The sequence below is a fragment of the Elephas maximus genome, chromosome 4, assembly GCF_024166365.1.
Source record: "Elephas maximus indicus isolate mEleMax1 chromosome 4, mEleMax1 primary haplotype, whole genome shotgun sequence".
Taxonomy (NCBI): Eukaryota; Metazoa; Chordata; class Mammalia; order Proboscidea; family Elephantidae; genus Elephas; species Elephas maximus.
The window spans coordinates 175,223,056-175,246,591 of NC_064822.1; the positions used below are offsets into that span (position 1 = coordinate 175,223,056).

The window sequence follows — 23,536 nt, forward strand, 5'->3', positions numbered from 1 at the left end:
CATCAGAGAACCTATTCAGTGTCATCCAGATTACTGGTTACTGTAGGGGGCTTCCTTTTAATTTTTTTAATGGCACCCATTCTTCAAATGTAGTCACTGGCAGAAGCCCACTTTATAAAACGAATAAAAGAAGAGCTAGCCTGGTTGAACTGCCTTGGGGTGGGTGCTCTGGACATCCCCCAGCTCAGTCGACCTGCTCTCTCTGCAGCTCTTTCTGAGGCTCCGTGGTGGAGCTTCCTGGGCTCTGTGCACCGGCACCGTTGGAAGACTGTTAGGTTACAGGGACGCACGTTTCTGGCTCCTGGGGTAGCTTGCTCCGAATGAATTTTTTTTTTCTCTGCATTTTGAATACTCGGTTCCTAATTTGTAATGTAAATAGATGACATCTTTTAACAACAGTTTTACTGCTTAGGGTGCTTGTTCTTTAAAGCTCTCCTATTACCTGAAGAACATTTTGCTTTTAATTGAAATAGACAAAATTCAAGATTTATTTTTCCTACAACAAGAAAAAGGCAAAACACAAGTGATTTATCATACAAACACTGCATGGAAACATGCTGGAGTGATAGGAATTAAAATCTGAACCACAACACAGGGATAAAACTATCAGGATCTGCAGAAAACATGTAGGAATATTGCCAGTATCTTCCTGTTGTGCATATAAGGAAATGGCTTGGGATGCTATGTGCTGTAAGAACACTGTGAATTCTATATATAAGTGAAAATATCGTTTGATTCTACACATACGTATTGAGTCTTTTTCCATCACAGTGAAGAAAACTCAACATTTTTCTGGAGGCTATGTCACTCGGAGTAGCTTAATGGATAGGTAGAAGGTTAAGCCGTTGACCTTTCTGTGTTTTTTTTAATAATATAGGAGCTACCAGACAGTCTTCAAACAAGTGTCCACGTGATGCCATATGGCTTTAATTGGGCCTAGTTTTAAAAGGGCCACCTTGAAGCTTTGATGGATCCAAATACATATAATTTCTCTACTACATTTCTTTGTGGCCTTGTCATGTGAAATTGCAATGTGTGTGTACACGCATGTGTGTGTGTGTTTGTGGTGGGAATGGAAGGATGTAGTGATGACTAGAAGCACCAAATACTATAAAACAATGAATTTTCAAAGTGTAGGCATTTTCAAATGTTCCTTGAATGATGCTGGTGTCCCTGGATATAGGTGCTACTTTTCTAACCTTCCCTTGGACTTACTGGCAGACGTTACAAATCTCTTATTTTGGAATACTGACAGTGTGCCCTAAACATAAATCTGCAGTCTTCTCAAAATAGTTTATAATAAATTCTTAGCAAAACGTAGCCCCTCGGAGCTTTTCCTTTCAAAGAGCTAAATTTATGGTTAGAAGCTCATGAAATCCTAGATTCTTTTCGTTAGACTGAGACTGCTGAGTTCTGTGTATTGCTGGTGTGTAACGAGAACGAAATCATGATTTGGCAGTAGCCCGTGCACTGCATGGTTTTCTGACATCACCTTGATAAATTGTTGTGGAAACAAGATAGTTGTAGAGCGCCATGACAGACGCTCCACATCACTGGCTTGTAGCCTTAAGGACTTTCTGTGGCCCCTTATTTTCCCCTTTATTTTTATTAACAGGAACTTGCTCTCTTCCCTCCTCATTTTCCCTGTTGATAAGCAAAAGTTACTGGTTTGGCGTGATTGATAACCAAATCGTGGGAGGGATCCTCCCTTTCCAATTTACTATTTTATGATTCATCATGTAAAACGAGCCCTGGTGGCGTAGTGATTAAGGAACTTGCCTGTTAACCAAAAGGCTGGCGGTTCAAACCCACCAGCTGCTGCCTGGAAACTCTTTGGGGCAGTTCTACTCTGTCCTTTAGGGTCCCTATGAGTTGGAATCAACTGGACAGCAATGGGGCTGGGACCATCCTTCCATAGTGAAACTCTTCCTCAGCAGTCTCCAGTTGGTGCTCCTTTCCTGGCTCTCCTCTCTGGCCACTCCTTCACCATCTCCTCCAAAGACTTTTCTTTCTGCACTCATCCCTATTCAGTCAGCACTCACTACCTGAGCACTCCCTCAGCTTCATCTGCCATCTACACGTACAAGGTTGCCCAAATCGCATTTCTTACCCAGTGGCAGGCTTATACAGCCAACTACCTCCTCGACATCTTCACCTCTGTGTCCCATGGGAATCTCAGAGTAAATGTTCAAGACCACGCCTGTTATCTTCCCCAACAAGCCACCTTAGCGCCTCCTCTTCCTCCTGTGACTACCATCTCTTTGAAAGGAACCGCCAGTAGCTCAGGTACCTCAAAAAAAACAACCTGAGAGTCATCTCGTCCTCCTTTATCTCCAAGTGGTCAGCAAGTCTTGTCAACTGCCCTCCGCTGATGTTTCTTAGGAGTCTCTGGGTGGTACAAATGGCTAACGCGCTCAGCTGCTAACCCAAAAGTTGGAGTTCCAGTCCACCCAGAGGTGCCTTGGAAGAAAAACCAAAACCAAACTATGGGTTGGAATCAACTCGTTGGCATTGGGTTTGGCTTTTTTTAAATGTAAAACCAGTGTTGCACTCTGTCCTCTCTCAGTCTTGCTTAGCTTTTCCCAGTTCCTGCTTAGCTTAATTATCTCTCATTCTTTAACAGAGCTGGATATACCTCCCTTTGCCCCTCCCTATACTTGGGGCCCAGCGACAAGGATTGACTTCTGTCCTAGCCTGGGCAGTAGCTGCCTAATTAGAAAGCATCAGAGAGGAGTCAGAGAAGTCCTGGTTCTCTGGTCTGCCATAGCCATGGTTAATATTCCTTTGGGTAGTCTCCAGTGGACTGTTGAAGATGTGGAGTGGATGAGGTTATTGGGAAATACGAGGTAAGTCACATTAAATAAATGCTCAACCTTAACTGACTTAAATAACTATCCTGGGATTCCTTCCCGGAGAAGCTATAGCACTTAAGTTTCTGCTGTTCTGCATCAGAAAAGGTAAAATGTTAATTTACTTGGCGAGGCAATGTTCCCTTGCTTCTGCTCTGGTCGCTGAATGAAATGGCAGAGAGAGCGGATACTTAAAATATGAGACTTCGGAAGTTGAAATAAAAAAGTCAATATAAAAGCAATGAAAAGTATTCAGGATTTTAAAGGATTAAAAAAAAAAAACTGTAGAAGGAATGTTCTAGATTTTTTCCCCCCTTAAAGGAATGCTTTACTGATTCCAAGGAGCATTTCCTAGCCATTTTCGCCTTTTCCCTGTGGCCTGCCGTCTGAGAGAGATTTGAATACAAGGCCTGAGTGTCCACTTCTCATCTTTTCTGCATAGTTAGTCTAGGGAAGCACAAGGGAGCTTCTGGGTCTTTCATGCATTGTTTGGTAAATGGACTGATTTGACTTGCCCAACCTTCCAGTTTGTCTCTGACCAAACCGAAAGTGCTGTGTTCTATTAAATTAGAGTCTAAATATTAGACTGAACCCCTTAATTCCATCAGTGACCACCTAGGGGTCTAGGACAGCCTCTGACACTTGTCAGTATAGTAGTTAGGGACCAGACAGCTTGCCCTGTAGGCTAAAGAAAAGGCTGTGAGATACGGGCAAAAGCTCTGTTAGGCAATGAGCTGTCCCTCCGAAAGGTACCACCGGGGTCTGTGAGGCTGATTTCACTCACCTACTCCATGACTGGAAACCCTGGTGGCGTAGTGGTTAAGTGCTACAGCTGCTAACCGAAAGGTCGGCGGTTCAAATCCACCAGGCGCTCCTTGGAAACTCTATGGGGCAGTTCTACTCCGACCTATAGGGTCGCTATGAGTCGGAATCGACTGGATGGCAACGGGTTTGGTTTTTTTGGTTTTACTCTGTGATTCTGAGCTGCATCCTTTCACTGATTCTAAACACATAAAGCAGAACGAAGTTTTATGAAGTTGAATAAAGCACAAGCTAGTTTTTGGTTTTGTTATTTAGTTTGCTCCCTAACCCTGGGAGGGCATTTCCGCCCCTGATATACTGAATTGGAATCTACAGTTTGACAAGATCCCCAGGCGATTCTTATGTATAACTTCCTGGGAACTTGTTAAAAATGCAAATTCTCAGCAGGATTTCTAACCAGAACCGGCAGGCTGGAAGCCCTGATAGGAAACGGGGAAGATTTAGGCCATGTGGATGCTGTTTATGGAGCCACCAGTTTTGCTTGGAGTCTCTGGGGAGTGCAAATGGTTAACTCGCTCCACTGCTAACCAAACATTGTAGGTTCAAATCCACCCAGAAGTACCTTGGAAGAAAGGCCTGGCAATCTACAGAAAAATCAGCCATCAAAAATCCCACAGGGCAGAGTTCGGCTCTGACACACATGGGATCACTGGCTTTACAGGTTTAGTTTGGTTACCAAAGGCATGGGTCCCCAGCTGTGTCGGTTACTGTCACACAAACAGACCAACACTGTGTCTCACTTCTGGCTTTCCTGCACAGCTCAGCCCTGGGCTGACTTCAACAGGTATCCAAAGCACCTGGGGAGATTGACAGAGATGCTGTTTCTGGGTCCACAGCCCAGACATTCTGATACCCTTGGTCTGAAATGAGGCCGTCTCTGTCTCTGCAAGTAGCTCTGCTCGTGGCCCATGGCCCACCCTTTGCGAAACTTTGTCAGTCTAATGACACTTTGTTGTGTGTTGGGAGCTGTACTTTATTACTATGTGAGAATCAGGTGAGGTTGTTTGACTTCTACTACTGCTCTTAATCTTCACTAGCAAAATGGCAACTGCCTTAGGGATTTCCTACATTCTCCATCTGTCTCAAACCTGTGGGTTTCACGGCATTACACCATGCCCTCGTAGTTCTTGCTCACCCTTTTATTCAGAAGGTAGCACGGAATTATTTCTTTGAAAGATCTACCCCTGAGTAATGTGGTACCTTATAATGAAATTGTGCTAGAATCTTATAATGAAATTGTGGGGTTAGAGCTCTAAGGTCTCTCTACGGGGCAACCTCACCTGCCTTTGTGAGGAGAGAAGGCAGGGGCCCAGGAACCTTCCAGGCTGGTAGTTTGTTTCCCTCACCATGTGACCTGTACCAGTGACAACTACCTTCTTAGGGCTAAGTGGGGAAAATGTAGCAGCTCTTCAGAGGTCCCTAGGAAGAGGACATAAACTGAAAGTCAGGTGATACAATTATGGGATGTACATGTGTCCATTCCCAGTGATTATCCACGTGTGTTTGTGCACCCATGAGTGTAATGGGATCCCCAGGACGATACTCTCCTTTGTTACATTTCTAGTAACACAATAGCTTTAAAAGGTACCTGCATTTGACTTTTGAATTTCATCTTGTCTCCTTCCCTTCTGCCTCACCTAGCTTTCTCCAGAAGTTGCTAGGGAGCACTCAAAGAATCAAGTCAGGCAGCAGGAGGAGAAAGAGGGAGGCAGAGTTCTACAGAATTGTAAACTGGCTGATAATACTCCCACCCTCAGCTCACCTCCCCAAAGCATGGTCATGGGGGTGTTGACTCCAAGGCCTCCACTTTAGGGGTCTAAGTAGAATGTGTTGAATGAGGCCTGCTTGCAGCAGCTCCAGCATGGGTCTGACTGCCCACTGGGCCATTCCTGCTCCCCTTGGGAAGCATTTCTGGTAGCTCCTGGCCAGCCAGTTCTGTTGCATTGCTGACCTTTTGGTTAGCAGCCAAATGCTTAACCACTGTGCCACCAGGGCTCCGTTGCATTGCATAGGTTGAGCGAAAAGCAGGGAAGTGTGTTAGGGGGCAGACTGAGTCCGGTCGTGCCAACAGGGACTGCCCCCTAAACACTGAACACAATAGAGCATAGAGATAGAATAAGGGTGATTTTTTTTTTTTGGGGGGGGAGGGTGGTTACAAGAACAAGTACCAGGCCCTTATTGGTTCACCCTTTAGGTTACACAACAGGCATTTTATTTGGCTGCTGATACCAGCCAGTGTAAGTCAGGACCAAGCCCACCAAGGTCTCCAGCTGCCAAATTATGGCACCACATGGACATTGGTAACTGGACTCTCCTGAGTTTCCTTATGCCAGGGCTGCTCCTTATTACAGAATCCAAGACCGGGGTCCTGAACAAGATGAGAAAGAGGACTTCTGAAGTAAACTAGTTTCTCTTGCTTTTAAGATTGAGCTGACCATGAAAGAGGGAAGAGGGCAAGGTAGAAGAGGGCAAGGTAGAAGAGGACAACTCTAAAGGCCAAGCAGATATCTGAGTGCCAGATGCAGAGCCAACACCTTTGGGACTGAGCCACTCACGTCAGAATGCCAGCTTTAAGACTGGCTCTGCTGAAGTCAAGGGTTCTGAATGACCCAATGCACACAGAAGGAGAGGGTCTCTGGCCTTGTCCTTACTACACCAGTCTGACTTTGGAGGACCAACAACGTACTGACTACTCTTATGCTCCTGGGGACCTGGATAGGTCTCAGCTAATTATCAAGCAATCTGCATCTCTCGGGCATGGCTAGAAGCTGCTGCAGGCCTAGGACATTTCTGTTTATGCCTCCTTCCCTTCCTTTCCTGTGAACAGTGAGGAAAGATATATCTCAAGTCTCAACATGGGCTGTAGGAGGGTAACATGGCTCTGTTCTAATCTCCTGGGCCCTCCTGGGGCCCAGGAGGCTGGTTCTGGCTTCTACAATGTTTTTAGCACCAGGTGCTTGGTGACTTGAGACACCCCTAAACCTCATCTTCTGATGGAGGCCATCCAGTAGAGGGGAAAGAGCATTGGAAAGGGAGTCAAGACTACTTTTTCTATCTCTGCAGTTAACTTGTTTAGTTAAATAAGTTTGGATTAAACTAAGTTAAACCTGGTCTCTTTACTGCTCAAATTCCAAGAGCTTTTGACATGTAATGTATAGCATGAATCTCCAAAAATGAAATATAAACAGTATTTCCTAAACGTATGACCACGGGGCCTTTTGTAAAGTAGTACCCTACTAATGCCTTGCTATACAGTTTGCAAAATGCCAAAGTAGAAGTTGTTGTCATTGTGCTTTCTGATCCTGTGCCATTGATCTGCTGATTTTCTTGGGTTCCTCATATGTCCTTGACGAAGAAACATTTCTGCTGGCAAGTTGAGGAGACCAAACAGTGCTGTCACACAGAATGGGTGGAGGACCCCTAACTAACTTCTTCCTTGGAAATTTCAGGGTATCTTTCTCCTCTGGGAACTAGTGACGATTTCTCAAAGACTCTGTGGTCAGTTCTCAACTGTCCAAGTGAGGATGACACTGGACGAGAGCTGCATTACAGGGTTTCCCGTCTGTTTCGGTTCTGTTGTGTTCCTAAAGGCCCCACTCCTCACTGAGGGTCTGGTTTCCTTCAGTTGTCTCCAGATCCCACTGGTGGCCAGGTATGTGGGAGCCTTTGCCTGCGTGGTCCCAGGGGAGGTCTCCAGTATGTGGATGGAACTAGCATGGGTAGGCGGTAGGTTCCCCTGGATGAGCTTTTCTTCTTTTGTTTGCAAAACACTGTCCAAAGATTATTGCCTCATAGATTGCCGAGGTCCAACTGCAGAGTCTGCATTTGTTGGAGGTGGGGGAAGGCCTAGAAGGAGCCTTTGCCTAAAGGCGAGCAAAACGCAAACAAGAAATGTGAAAACTAGCCACAAGTAGACGACTCACTTGGTTGTTGGAGGTAGGGAAGCAAGCATCTGGGTGGGCAGAGGGATGTGAGGCCCGTCTTTAAGCCCTGGTTTGAGGAACCTGGAGGCTCTCAAAGGCACACCCCTCAGTCTGACAATGCTGGGATGTCACAGTACAGGAAAATGAGAACACATAGAGCTGATCAGTTTCTGGGTCAAAGGCATTTAGAAAATATATTCTCAGGCCCTCCATTCTGTTCCCACCGGAACCAAGGCTGAGAAGGAAGGTGAGGCAGGAGAGGGGAGAGTGTAACAATGCACACCTTCCCCTCCCAGTCGGGACAAGGTTAGTCAGAGAACAGGCTGGCGAAGGACTTCCTCAGGTTGCGGATGGTTTCAGCCTTGGCCTCGTCTTCGCTTGGGGTCCCGCGCTGGGATGTGTCGGTTGTGCTGAGGCTGTTAGTCAGGGACTGGGATTTGCTGAAACAGAAAGGCAAGGGGTTTGGGGAAGACATGCCTAGACTCCATAGGAAGTCTTAGGGGCTTGTCTGAAAGCCAGATGGGTGAGTCCATGATCATAACGACATTAAGGCCAGAAACCAGGCATTCCAACACGTGTTTGATGCTAGGCACCTTACACACATTATTTAATTCTCACAATAACTGTGCAAGGTGGTTATTATTCTCACTTTTTAGGTACAGAAGCTGAATCCCAGAGTCAAATAACTCACTCAGGTCTCCACAGCAAATCATGGGGGAGCATCCAGGCTCAGGCTCTCACCACAACATCAACTGCTCAGGCAGCAGATGTTACCAGACAGTAGCTGGCCCACCGTCCTGCCTGTATGTACAAACCTGCTTGGTAAACTGTAGAGTGCTGTATCAACATCAGCTTATGGTTGCTCCTACTGTAATTTCCAGCACTTGGTTGGGAATTAGGGGCCTGCATTCTAGATCCTGCCCTGCCATTTGTTCCATATGGTCTTGGGCAAGTTACTTCTCAGGGCCTCCACTACCTCATAGGGTGGGCCTAGGTGACCCTCAGGCCTCTTGTAGCTCTGATATTCTGGGCTTTAATTCCTACCTCTTTCCTGAAGCCTTCATTGCCAATTCCAGTCTGTTTTTGAATTTTCACAGTGCTTGCTGTTTGAACCACAGTGTCCTATTCTCTGAATGCTTTACAAATGTCAGCCTGCAGCAACTATTTGCTGAGCACTTCCCAGTGGTTAAGAGCTCAGCTGCTAACCAAAAGGTTGGCAGTGTGAACCCACCATCCACTCCTTGGAAACCCCATGGGGCAGCTCTACTCTGTTGTATAAGGTGGCTGTGAGCTGGAATCACCTTGATGGCAGCGGGTTTGGTTTTGGTTTCTCCTTTGTGCCAGGCCTAGTACCAAGTGCTAGGGGTGTAGACATGAATAGGATTCAGTCCCTGCCCTCTAGAGACCCACACTCTAGTGGAGGTGACAGATGGAGGAAGAGATGATATAAATATGTCACAAGTTTAAGAGATCTGCGTATGGTCTTGATCTCTTGATCAACAAAAAATTGAAATCCTCTTCAAAGAAGGAACTGTCTTTTGTCCCTTGGTTATTCTTCACAGAGCTTTATCTAAGACTAGGCATAGAGTAGGTATTTAGTAAGCATCTGCTGACTTGAATCGAATAATATTTTGGCTATTTAGTATCCCTTGCAATTGCATGTGAATTTTAAAATCAGCTTTTCTGTTTTCTGCAAAATACGTCATTGAGATTTTTTTTATTGTGTTTTAAGTGAAGTTCACAATTCAAATCAGTTTCTCATACAAACACTTATACACACATTGTTATGTGTCCCTAGTTGCTCTCCCTACAATGTGAGAGCACACTCCTCTTCTCCACCCTATACTTCCTGTGTCCATTCAACCAGCGTCTGTCCCCTTCTGCTTTCTCAGCTCGCCTCTGGACAGGAGCTGCCCATTTAGTCTCAGGTATCTACGTGAGCCAAGAAGCACACTCTTTACCAGTATTATTTTATGTCTTATAAAAAAAAAAAATGTCTTATAGTCCAGTTTAATCTTTGTCTGAAGAGTTGGCTTCAGGAATGGTTTTAGTTTTGGGCTAACAGAAAGGGGCTATGTCTTCTGGGGTCCCTCCAGTCTCAGTCAGACCATCAAGTCTGGTCTTTTTGTTAGAATTTGAGTTCTGCACCCCACTTTTCTCCCACTCCATCAGGGACTCTCTGTTGTGTTCTCTGTCAGGGTGGTCATTGGTGGTAGCCGGGTACCATCTAGTTTTTCTGGTCTCAGGATGATGAAGTCTCTGGTTTATGTGGCCCTTTCTGTCTCTTGGGCTCATATTTTCCCTATGTCTTTGGTGTTCTTCATTCTCCCTTGCTCAAGGTCGGTTGGGATCAGTTGATGCATCTTAGATGGCAGCTTCCTAGCTTTTAAGACCCTAGACACCACTCACTGAAGTGGGATGCAGAACATTTTCTTAATAAACTTTCCTGTGCCAATTGACCTAGATGTCCCCTGAAACTATGGTCTCCAGACCCCCGCCCCTGCTACTCTGTCCCTTGAAGTGTTTGGTTATGTTCAGGAAACTTCTTAGCTTTTGGTTTAGTCCAGTTGTGCTGACTGCCCCTGTATTGTGTGTTGTCCTTCGCTTCACCTAAGATAATTCTTGTCTACTGTCCTCTGGCTCCCTCCCCACTGTCGTAACCATAAAAGAATGTTTTCTTCTGTGTTTAAACCTTTTCTGGAGTTCTTATAATAGTGGTCTCATACTATATTTGTCCTTTTATGACTGACTAATTTCACTCAGCATAATGCCTTCCAGATTCATCCATGTTATGAAATGTTTCGCTGATTCATCATTGCTCTTTATCATTTGCATAGTATTCCATTGTGTGAATATAGTATAATTTGTTTATCCATTTATCCATTGATGGGCACCTAGGTTGTTTTCCTCTTTTTGCTATTGTGAACAGGGCTGCAGTGAACATGGGTGTGCATATATCTATTCGTGTGAGGGCTCTTATTTCTCTAGAACATATTCCAAGGAGTGGGATTGCCGGATTGTATGGTAGTTCTAGTTCTAGCTTTTTAAGGGATCGCCAAATTGATTTCCAAAGTGGTTGTACCATTTTACATTTCCACCAGCAGTGTATAAGTGTTCCAGTCTCTCCACAACTCCTCCCACATTTATTATTTTGTGTTTTTTTGATTAATGCTAGCCTTGTTGGGGTGAGATGGTATCTCATCGTAGTTTTGATTTGCATTTCTGTAATGGCTAATGATTATGAGCATTTCCTCATGTATCTGTTAGCCACCTGAATGTCTGCTTTGGTGTTCATATCCATTGCCCATTTTTTAATTGGGCTATTTGTCTTTTTGTAGTTGAGGTTTTGCAGTACCTTGTAGATTTTAGAGATTAGACGCTGATCTGATTTATCGTAGCCAAAATTTTTTTCCCAGTCTGAAGGTGGTCTTTTTACTCTTTTGGTGAAGTCTTTGGATGAGCATAAGTGTTTGATTTTTAGGAGTTCCCAGTTATCTAGTTTCTCTTCTGGTGTTTATGCATTGTTAGTATTGTTTTGTATACTGTTTATGCCATGTATCAGGGCTCCCAGTGTTGTCCCTATTTTTTCTTCCATGATCTTCATCGTTTTAGATTTTTATATTTAGGTCTTTGATCCATTTTGAGTTAGTTTTTGTGCATGGTGTGAGGTATGGGTCTTGTTTCATTTTTTTCCAGATGGATATCCAGTTATGCCAGCACCATTTGTTAAAGAGACTGTCTTTTCCCCAGTTAATGGACTTTGGGTCTTTGTCAAATTTCAGCTGCTCATAGGTGGATGACTTTACATCTGGATTCTCAATTCTGTTCCATTGTTCTATGTATCTGTTGTTGTACCAGTACCAGGCTGTTTTAACTACCGTGGCGATATAAGAAGTTTTAAGATCAGGTAGAGTGAGGCCTCCCACTTTTTCTTCTTCAGTAATGCTTTACTTATCCAGGGCTTCTTCCCTTTCCATATGAAGTTGGTGATTTGTTTTTCCATCTCATTAAAAAATGGCATTGGAATCTGGATCGGGATTGCATTGCTTCTATAGATCGCTTTAGGTAGAACAGGCATTTTCACAATATTGAGTCTTCCTATCCATGAACAAGGTATGTTTTCTACTTATGTAGGTCTCTTTTGGTTTCTTGCAGTAGTGTCTTGTAGTTTTCTTTGTATAGGTCTTTTATGTCTCTGGTTAGATTTATTCCTAAGTATTTTATCTTCTTGGGGGCTATTGTAAATGGCATTGATTTGGTGATTTCCTCTTTGTCATTCTCTTTTTTGGTGTAGAGGAATCCAACTGATTTTTTGTAATTTTATCTTGTATGCTGATACTGGAAACCCTGGTTGCCTAGTGGTTAAGAGCTACGGCTGCTAACCAAGAGGTCGGCAGTTCAAATCCACCAGGCTCTCCTTGGAAACTCTATGGGGCAGTTCTACTCTGTCCTATAGGGTCGCTATGAGTCGGAATTGACTCGATGACACTGGGTTTGGTTTTTTGTTTTATGCTGATACTTTCCTGAACTCTTCTATTAGTGTCAGTAGTTTTCTTGTGTATTCTTTAGGGTTTTCTGTGTATAAGATCATATCATCTGAAAATAGAGATACTTTTACTTCTTTCTTACCAATTTGGATGCCCTTTATTCCTTTTTCTAGCGTTATTGCTCTGGCTAGGACCTCCAGCACAATGTTGAATAAGAGTGGTGATAAAGGGCATCCTTGTCTGGTTCCCCTTTCTCAAGGGGAATGCTTTCAGACTCTCCATTTAGCATGATGTTGGCTGTTGGCTTTATATAAATGCCCTTTATTATGCTGAAGAATTTCCCTTCTATTCCTATTTTGCTGAGAGTTTTTATCATGAATGGATGTTGGACTTTGTTAAATGCCTTTTCTGCATCAATTGATAAGATCATGTGGTTCTTGTCTTTTGTTTTATTTATGTGATTGATTACATTGATTGTTTTTCTAATGTTGAACCATCCCTGCATAGCTGGTATGAATCCCACTTGGTCATGGTGAATTATTTTTTTGATATGTTATTGAATTCTATTGGCCAGAATTTTGTTGAAGATTTTTGCATCTAAGTTCATGAGGGATATAGGTCTGTAATTTTCTTTTTTTTTGTTGTGTCTTTACCTGGTTTTGGTATCAGGGTTATGCTGGGCATTTGGGATATATTCAGTCCTTTTCTGTACTCTGAAATACCTTTAGTAATGGTGTTAACTTTCCTCTGAAGGTTTGGTAGAATTCTCCAGTGAAGCTGTCAGGGCCAGAGCTTTTTTATTTGGGGGAGTTTTTTTAAAATGACCTTTTCAATCTCATCTTTTGTTATAGGTTTATTTAGTTGTTCAACCTCTGTTTGTGTTAGTTTAGGTAGGTAAGGTGTTGCTAGAAATTTGTCCATTTCCTCTAGGTTTTCAAATTTGTTAGAGTACAATTTTTCCTGGTATTCTGTTATGATTCTTTTAATTTCAGTTGGGTCTATTGTGATATTGCCCATCTCATTTCTTATTCGGGTTATTTGCTTCCTCTCCTGTTTTTCTTTCGTCAGTTTGGCTAATATTTTACTGATTTTGTTGGTCTTTTCAAAGAACCAGCCTTTGGTCTTGTTAACTCTTTCAATTGTTTTTCTATTCTCTATTTCATTTAATTCTGCTCTAATTTTTATTATTTGCTTTCTTCTTGTGCTGGAGGGCTTCTTTTGCTGCTCACTTCCAATTTGTTCAAGTTGTAAGGTTAATGCTTTGATTTTGGCCCTTCCTTTTTTTGGATGTGTGCAGTTACTGCTATAATTGACCTCTGAGCACTGCTTTTGCTGTGTCCCAAAGGTTCTTGTAGGATGTGTTTTCATTCTCATTTGATTCTCTGAATTTCTTTATTCCATCCTTAATCTCTTCTACAATGCAATAGTTTTTGAGCAAGGTGTTGTTCAGTTTTCATTTGTTTGATTTTTTCCCTTGGTTTTTCTGTTATTGATTTCTACTTTTATGGCTGTAGGGTCAGAAAAGTTGCTTTGTAATATTTCAATGCTTTGGATTCTGTTAAGGCTTGCTTTATGGCCTAATCTGTGGTCTATTCTAGAGAATGTTCCATGTGCACTGTGTTCTGTATATGTCTATGAGGTCAGGTTGGTTGATTGTGGCATTTAGATCTTCTGTGTCTTTATTGAGCTCCTTCCTGGATTTTTTTTTTTTTTTTTCTGGATGTTCTCTCCTTCACCAAAAGTAGTATGTTGAAGTCTCTTACTATTATTGTGGAGCTGTCTGAAAGTCTCTTTTCAATGCTGTTAGAGTTTGTTTTATGTATTTTGGGGTGCATAAATATTTAATATGGTTATGTCCTCCTGGTGTATTGACCCTTTAATCATTATATAGTGTCCTTCCTTATCTTTTGTGGTAGATTTTACTTTAAAGTCTATTTTGTCACAAACTAATATTGCCACTCCTGCTATTTTTTGATTGTTGCTTGCTAAATATATATTTTTCCATCCTTTGAGTTTTAGGTTGTTTGTTTCTTTAAGTCTAAAGTGTGTCTCTCGTAGGCAGCATATAGATGGATCATATTTTTTTTTCCATTCTGCCACTTTCTGTCTCTTTATTGGTGCATTTAGTCCCTTTACATTCAGTGTAATTATTGATAGCTATAAACAAAAAAATTTTTTTTTTTTATGAGTTTAGCGCTGTCATTTTGATGTCTTTTTTGTGTGTGTGTCATTGACCGTTTCTTTGTTTCAATGTTCTGTGCTGAGTCATTTTTCTTTATTTTCTTTTCATCGTTGTTGCTTTTGTATTTGCTGAATTTTTATGTTTTTCTTGTTTTTTATTTTGATGTGTAGGGTTGTTCATTTTCTTTGTGGCTACCTTAATATTCACCCCTATTTTTCTAAGTTTAAACCAATCTTTTATTTATTTATATAGCCTTGACTTCCTCTCCATATGGAAGACCTATGACTACATTTTTTTAGTCCCCCTTTTTTGTTTTAATGTCATCTTTCACATAATGATGTCTCTGTTTCCCTATTTTCAGTGTTTTAGCTTTGATTTATTTTTGTGATTTCCCTATCTGGGTTTATATCTGGTTGCTCTGTCCTGTGTTCTCGTCTGGGGTTGTTATCTGATGTTATTGATTTTCTAACCAGAGGACTCCCTTTAGTGTTTCTTCTAATTTTAGTTTGGTTTTTGCAAATTCCCTAAACTTCTGTTTCTCTGGAAATGTCCTAATTTCACCATTGTATTTGAGATACTGTTTTGCTGGATATATAATTCTTGGCTGGTAATTTTTTTATATATGTCATCGCATTGCCTTCTTGCCTGCATGGTTTCTGCTGAGTAGTCTAAGCTTAGTCTTATTGACTCTCCTTTGTAGGTGATTTTTGTTTCTCCCTAGCTGCTCTTAAAATTCTCTATCTTGGTTTTGGCAAGTTTGACTATAATATGTCTTGGTGAATTTCTTTTGGGATCTACCTTGTGTGGGGTTCAATGAGCATCTTGGATCGATATCTTCTCATCTTTCATGATACCATGGAAGTTTTCTGTCAACAAATCTTCAACAATTCTCTCTATTTTTTGTTATCCCCCGCTGTTCTGGCACTCCAATCACTCGTAGGTTCTTCCTCTTGATAGAGTCCCACATAATTACATAATTCTTTTGGTTTCTTCATTTTTTTAAATTCTTTTATCTGATTTTTCCTCAAATATGTTGGTGTCAAGTGCTGTATCTTCAGTCTCACTAATTCTGACTTTTATTGCTTCAGTTTTGCTCTATGACTTTCTATTGAGTTGTCTAATTCTGAAATTTTATAGTTAATCTTCTGGGATTTCTGGTTGCTGTCTCCCTATGGATTCTTGCAGCCTGTTAAATTTGTCATTATGCTCATCTCTAATCTTCTTAAGTTCTACCATTGATTTGTCTGTGTGCTGCTTGGCTTGTTCTGTGATTTGCCTGATCTCCTTCTTGATCTCTTTAAGAGTTCTTTATATTAATCTTTTGTATTTATTCTACCTCTGGTAATTCCAGGATGGTCTCTTCATCTGGAAGATTTCTTGATTCTTTGTTTTGAGGGCTTGCTGAAGCCATTGTGGTCTGCCTCTTTATGTGATTTGATATCGTCTTGTAGTTATCAATAAGTTATTGTATTTATTTTATGTTTGCTTACTGTGCCCTAGCTTCTTGTTTTGTTTTGATATGCCCAAATAGGCTGCTTTTGTGAGCTAGTTTTATTATCGGTGCCTTTGAAGCTCTAACGTCCTGTCCCCAGGTGGTTAGAGGTGTTACTAAGTATGTGAGCCCCGGAGTCCATTTACTTTCCTTATATGGATTCAGCTCAGGTTTCCAGGTAGTTGGTCACCAAGTGTGTAGTGCAGGTTCTCACCTATAGTCCTAGATGGGCAGGGGTGATTGGTGTAGGCACAGGTATCTGGGTGCAGTAGGGGGTCATACGCTAAGCAAGGCAGGGGGCTGACAGCTACCCCTGAGTGTCTGTGAGGAAAGCATGTCCCTGTTCCTTAGAGCTCATAGGTGTGTGGGTTTTGCAGCTGGACTATGGGCACCCAATGCTGTTGGCTGTAAGGACTGGGAGGTACTACTTATTACTGTACCCTCTCACAGGTGGCTAGGTGTCACGTGTGGAGACTTCAGTCCTCAGGCCCCTGATGTGGGTAGGTGAGGACCCTGCTTAATAAGCAGAGCAGTGCCAAATGTCACAAACCTGTGTCTCCATCATATACCTGATACAGCTGAGGTTAGACGTCAGGTATATACCCTGTTGTACTGTGCTAACGAGGGCCTATGGTGTTGTAATGGCCCCACACAGATCTATGCAGGGGTGAAAGGCATTCAAAGTCTGTGGACCCCTTATGTCTGTGCCTAGGCAAAGGAGCTGTTTCTGCCCTGAGTTCCTGGCTTAGGAGAACTGGCAGATTATTTTTCCTTGTTTGTTAAATTGTTCCTTCTCCAGTGCCAGGAGAATGGCTCAGAGTGTGTGATAGGTCCAACTTCTGGCCTAGGGGACGCGGCAGTCTCTGAAGCTGGCATGGACCCAGTGCAGAGTGGGGAGAGGGCAGGTCAGAGGGTGAGAGGCTTTTCCCAAAGGGGCGCTTTTTTTTTTTTTTTTTGATCTGCGTAGTAGGTTAAACTCATGTACTTATCTTTTGCCCGTTGAGCACTGCTTTTCACTGATTCTGGAAGCATGAGTAGAGTCCCCACCGCTCTCAGTCTCTCCTGATGTGGAAACGCATCCTGAATGCCATTGCTTGATACACCGCGCTTGCACCAGTGGGTCCAGCCTGAGGGGTGCTGCTTCCTGCCGGGTCAGGTCTGGCACTTCCTCACTGTTTCTGAACTGTATCTCTCTCCCTGCCATTCAGTCCGATTCCTCGACTTTGCCCTTAGATTGTCATATATAATCAATTCGCTTGTTTTTTCAGGTCTTTGTTGTATGAGGGACCACAGGAAACGTCTGACTACTCTGTCATCTTGGCCTTGCTGGTCATTGGGATTTTGATGGGGATTGCACTGATCTGCTATGGGGAGTATTGCCATCTTAACAATATTAAGTATTCCAATCCATGAACTTGAGATGTCTTTCCATTTGATTAGGTCTTCTTTAATTTTAGCAATGTTTTGTAGTTCTCAGTGCATAAGTCTTTTACCTCCTTGGTTTGATCTATTCCTAAGTATTTTTTTTTGATGCTATTGTAAATGAAATTGTTTTCTTAATTTCCATTTCTGATTGTCTAATTTTTGATCTTGTATCCTGCAACTTTGTGGCATTTGTTTATTAGCTCTAATAGTTTTTTTGGATGGATTCTTTAGGATTTTCTATATGTAAGATCATAAAACAAAATGAAATATTTTTGAAAGCAACAAATTAGGAAATTTAGGTGTTCCTAGCTAGATTATTATAAGGTCAGTGTCCAACCTGGCTTAAGCTCCAAAGCCTTGTCTGTCTTGTGATTAGCTGGCCGTCATCTTTTTACATAGTGAGAGGCTGTACACAGATATGCATTCTAGATGCCAGGCAGCATTCTAAGCACTAACTATGCATTAACTCATTTTAATCCATATAATAAAATGTGATGTGAGTATTGTCTCCACTTGGCATGTGAGGATATTTAAGCATGGAGAGGTTAAGTGTTAGAGCTGGGATTTGAACCCAGGTAGCCTGCTGTCAAACAGCATACCATATTGCCTGGAGGGTCATTTGCCAATATCTCCCAAACTAAAAATGCATTTATACCTTTGATCCAAGAATACCATTTCAGGTATTTACAGCTAAACCTGCACACATTTAAAAAAAAAAAAAAAGTATATATATATATATGAAAGATTATTCATGGCAGCTTTGTTTGTAAACACAAACCATTTTCTATCTATGATGGATTTGTTACATAAATTATAGTACTACTGTACAGAGTAATTCTATGCAGCTATAAAAAAAGAAGAGAACGTTCAATAAACTGGATAGAAGATCTCCAGGATGTATTGTTAAATGAAAAAAGCAAGGGGCAGAATGGAGTATATAGTGAATACTACCATTTGCAGAAGGAAGTAAGGAGGGGATCTGAACATATATTTTGTATTTGCATCAGGAACCACTGGAAGGACCCACCAAGGAGCTAACCAAAGTGGCTACTGCTAGGGAGCAGGAAGGAGCAAAGTATTGGATGGGAGTGGAGTGGGAGCAAGGTTTTTTAATGTATACCTTTTCATATCTTTGGTATCTTTTAACTTTTGAACCATGTGAATGTATTACCTATTAAAAAAAAATTGTGGTTACCATGATCACTGGACAGGATGTCCTGAGTTTAATCCCAGCTCTTCTACTTAGTAGCAGTGGAATCTTGGGCAAGTTACTTAATCCCTTTCTCTGTGTAATTAATTTGTAAAAATGAGGATAATAATAGTTATTAACTCCTAAGCTTTGGAAAACTGAAAAACAAAACAAACACAAAACTAACTGTGTAAAAAGTGCTTGGCACATAGAAAGTGAATAATAGATGTTAGTTGTGAAACTATGATTATCAATGTTAGATAGAATGATGCTATGTGACTTCCAAAGCTGGGCCTCAACAGGCCTTGATGCTTTTACTTTTGCCATTTTGGACACAGTTCTACTAGGTGAGGAAGCTCAGCCTAGCCTGCTGGAGGATGAGATCCATCGAAAGAGAGATGCCAGCACCAACAGCCAGATGTATGACTGATATGAGTAAGGTCCTCTTGGAGCATCTGGCCCCACTTGAGCTGCCAGATGACCAGTCATATGAATGATCCCTGGAGAGTTGGGTTGCCAGATTTAGCAAATAAATATACAGGACACCTAGCTAAATTTGAATTTCAGATTAAAAAAAAGAAAAATTTATTTAGTGTAAGTATATCCCATGCAATATTTGGGGCATACTTATACTCAAAAATATTCATTGTTTATCTGCAATTCAAATTTAACTGGGCATTCTGTATTTTATCTGGTAACTCTGTAGGAGAGACCAGAATAAGAACCTCCTAGCTGAGCCAAGCTTAAACCAAATTGACAAACCACAAAATTGTGAAGAAATACAATGGTTGTTTTCTTAAGTCACTAAGTGTTGGTGTGGTTTGTTCTGCAGCAAGAGTTAACTGATGCATTCATATATGTAAGGTCATGGTGGGGCCTAATCTATACTCTCACCTTGCTGGGTGCTGCAGTCCAGGTTCCACCCTCCAGACCTGTTTCTACCCATTTAAAGTCTAGGTGAGGCCTTGTTGGGTCTTCCTTTGTCTTTGAGTCCCTGACCCTGAATTGGCCCAGTTCTGCCCACACTCCAGCTCCATCCTGTGCCCTTCCCAATTCCCAAAGTACTTACTTGAGTTGGGGGTGGGATGGTGCTGATTTCTTGAACTCTTCGCCCTGTTGGGAGCTGCTGCGGCCCTGAATGGGGGGCCGGGGCTGAGAGGTGAGGCCTGGTTTGGAGACCTGGTTTGGTGAGCTGCCACTGGATGCCCGGGACAGCTGTGGAGAACCTGGAGACCTCTGCTGCTGTGGAGATCCAGACTGGGGGCTCAGAGGCTGCTGGCCTTGAGGGGAGAGCCTCTGTTGGGAGGGGCTTGCAGATCTCGGAGGCTGAGAAGACTGAGCTTGGCGAGGGCCTCCTACAGGAAGAAAAACTTTTAAGTTCAAAAGGATAAATAATGGCTTTACACAAATAATATAGGTCCAAGGATATTTATTACAGTGTTTTTTATGACAGTAAAAAACTAAAAGCAATATAAATGCCTAACCATAGGGCACCTGATTCAACAGGGCTTTGCTTCATTTTTTACCTTTTTCGTAACAGTATGTCCTAGTACATTTGAAGGCCCATTGAACTCAAACTCAAACACCTATGGGGCCAGGTGGGTACATAAATAAATCAAGTAGGTGAGTATAAAAAATATCATGTGGCCTGTAAAATTTCTCCTACTTAAAATAAAAACATGGGTTCAGAGAATTATTTCTCTATAGAGGTACAAGCATGAAGAAAATAGCAGTTGACACTCACATTATTGTTGGTGTGACAATAAGGAGGAGTGGAGCCTGGGGCAAAGAGGGGAGTCTTTGCTGTATTCAAGGGGGCAGGTGGCATTGAACACCAGTGGACCACTGCTATGAAAGAATGCAGGCCCATTGTTTCTAGAGCTTCTGCTTTATCAAAAGAAGCTGGGAATTGAGATAATTGAGATGTTTATGGAAAAGCTCCTGATTTTTAAATATTGATTTACTTTATAGTTTTTAAACCCAGTGCAAATCAAAGAAAACATCCGTGTTCTACTTAACACCTAAAGTATTCCCCTGCCCCAGCCCACAGTATCTTATGAAATCTGAATACTCATTTATTTACTATTTGTTGAGTTCCTATTATACACGTGTGCTTCACCAAGCTACTTGCAAAGCAAGCATTACAGTATTTTTTTATTTGAGCACGTACAAAAACTATTATGTACAGAGAATATTTGCCTAAGCCCAGGATTAATGCTAAAAAATTATGAAGTTCATTGAAAGAAAGCTTCACTTTTACTGGGTCGAAAATGAACAAGTTAATAATGTGGTCTTGTTTTTTGGGAACTCAATAAAAGCATTATTTTTTAATTAGCCTTGTTATTTTTAATCTAGATGTTAATTCAGTGGGCATTTTCTTTAATTATCTTAATTGGTTTTAAGTGGTTTGTTTTTCAACTCGCTAAAAGTGTGTTTAGCCTCATGTCCCTTAAAATAATATCTCTTTATCAAGCATGTCTCTACTCTGGGCCCAGAGAGGAAGTCAGATATAGAAGATCCCTGTTTTCAAAGTGCTCTCTGTTCAGATGTTTTTCCATGGGGCTGAGTGGGAAGGATGGAGGCAGAGCAGGGGTATAGCCAGCAGTGTGGTAGGGGTAATGAATAAGTATAAATAATGTTCAAATCTGCCAGGCGCTCCTTGGAAACCCTATGGGGCAGTTCTACTCTGTCCTATAGGGTCAGTATGAGTCGGAATCAACTCGACGGCACTGGGTTTTTTTTTTTTTAATGAGCATTTATACTAAAGAAGTCTTGCTAAGCAGGAGAGCAGTGGACTTATGTTGGTTATAATCATTATTAATAGTAACAACCATTAAGAACGTGTATAATTGTTAGTAACACACAAGTTATTAACAGTAAGAGTTAATAGAATAACCATTAATAGGAAATTATGCACAGTAAGAGCTAACACCTACTATTATGGATTGAATGGTGTCCCTCCAAAATACGTGTTGGAATCCTACTGCCTGTACCTGTGAATGTAATCCCCTTTGGCACTAGGGTTTTCATTGTTTTGTTAATGAAGCATATCAGCTTAGTTCATGTCCTAAACCTAATCACTTCTGAGTTCTGAAAAAACAGATTAGACTCAGGAGGAAGGACAGAGGGAAGATAGATGGTTTGTGGAGATCTCCAAGGAACCAAGGTATGTGGGGGCTACAGAAGCTGAGACAAGGATCTTCCCCCAGAGCTGACAGAGAGCCCTCCCCTAGATCTGGTGCCCCGAATTCCGACCTCTAGCCTCCTGAACTGTGAGAAAATAAATTTAATTTCTTTAAAGTCACCCATTTGTGGTATTTCTGTTACAGTAGCACTACCTCTGTGCCAGGTACCTTGCCAGTTGCTTCACGCACATGATCTCACGGGCACCTCTCAGTAACTTTCTAACTGAAGAAGCTGATATATTGGAGAAGTGATGTAACTTGCTTACGAATGCTAAGGTAGTGAGACATGGACCTGGATGCAAACACACACATATCTGCCTAAGGAAGAATAGTAATGTTCATTTATAAAAAAAAAAAAAAAAATGTTCATTTATACATGGGTTCATTTAAACAATTATGCCATTTTTCCTTTCCTTGAATGCATTCTGCTTTTCTAGGGAGAGAAGCATAAGCAAAAGAGATGGATGGACCATTTTTTCTAAGGCCCAGGGAAGAGAAAGCCATTAAGTGCCAAGGCTGGTTTTCCCAAGAAGCAATGAACTTGCTCCTTTAATAAAGTGCCTGGGACTACCACAGCATGACAGGAGCCCCTTCTTTCTGACAGGGTTTAAGCAGACCCTGCTGGCGTAGTCGTTATGTGCTACAGCTGCTAACCTAAAGGTCAGCAGTTCGAATCTACCAGGTGCTACTTGGAAACTCTATGGGGCAGTTCTACCCTGTCCTATAGGGTTGCTATGAGTGGGAATTGACTTGATGGCAACGGATTTGGTTTAAAAGACTCTAAGGAGGCTGCCTGTTAAGGCTTCTTTGTGCAAAGTTGCTCTGAAGCCCTGGGGCAGGCACTGGAGCAGTGCATGGATCCAGAAGGCGTTGGGTTCTGAGAGGGGAGGCTGAGTGAGTTGTCTCCTGAGGCTGTGAGGAAGCAGCTGGCTTTCAGCAACAAAGTTACTCAGTGATTGCCACTACTTCTTTTTCTCTAGTTACCAATAGTTTATCCATTCTCTAATAAATGGTCACACCTGCCTTTCAGTTTGTCATACTGTGGTGGCTTGTGTGTTGCGATGATGCTGGAAACTATGCCACCGGTATCTCAAATACCAGCAGGGCTACTCATGGTGAAGTTTTTTAGTGGAGCTTCTAGACTAAGACAGACTAGGAAGAAAGGCCTGACAATCTACCTCTAAAAATTAGCCAATGAAAACCTTATGGATCACAGCAGAACATGGTCCAATAAAATGCTGGAAGATGGCGGCAGGGCTGGGCAGCGTTTCGTTCTGTCATACACAAGGTCATCGTGAGTCAGAACCGACTTGACGCAACTAACAACAACAACATAGGAATGACTGAGTATTTTTTTGAGGAAGAATTTCAGTTGAGAAGGTTATATTTAATGTTTCATTTTTCTTTCTCATTCTAGCTGGTTGGCTTACATATCTATAATCAGGCACAACTAGTGGCTAGGAAGCTTAAACACTTTCTAGAAGATCTGAAAGGCCAGCCTTGTAAACCTGCCATTTTCTTGTTGTGCCTCCTTGGACAAAACCTCAACTTCCACCTCTGTGAAAAAGAAATACTAGTGTTTTCACTGTAGAGTGGTTGGAGGGTAAAATAGGAAAACAGATGGGGAAGTACCTAGCACAGTATCTGGCATATGTTATATACTTAATACATTTACTTTCTGTCTTCCCTTTCTCCTTTCCTGAACTTAACGGGATGCGAAACCTCACTGTCTCTTTCATTCTGCGTGTCTTAGTTATAGTGCTGTTATAACAGAAATGACACAAGTGGATGGCTTTAACAAACAGAAATTTATTCTCTCACAGTCTAGGAGGCTGGAAGTCTGAATTCAGGGCACCAACTCGCTAGAAAAGCTTTCTCTCTCTGTCGGTTCTAGAGGAAGTTCCTTGTCATCAATCTTTCCTCAGTCTAGGAGCTTCTTAGCATAGGGACCCCAGGTCCAAAGGATTCACTCTGCTCCTAGC

The 23,536-nt window shown here is 42.0% G+C and overlaps 1 protein-coding gene across 1 annotated transcript in view; it reads right to left on the bottom strand.

Annotated features, from left to right (window-relative positions):
* Positions 1-789: 789 nt before the first annotated feature.
* The window catches only part of SYN3 (synapsin III), a 687,937-nt gene continuing 665,190 nt past the window's right edge, over positions 790-23,536 (bottom strand). Inside the window, exons 13-14 of the mRNA XM_049884283.1 lie at positions 19,439-19,724; positions 790-8,034 (exon numbers count right to left, since the gene is read on the bottom strand). Coding sequence (XP_049740240.1) covers positions 7,902-8,034; positions 19,439-19,724 — 419 coding nt within the window. The 3' untranslated portion in view covers positions 790-7,901. The remainder of the gene's footprint in view (positions 8,035-19,438; positions 19,725-23,536) is intronic.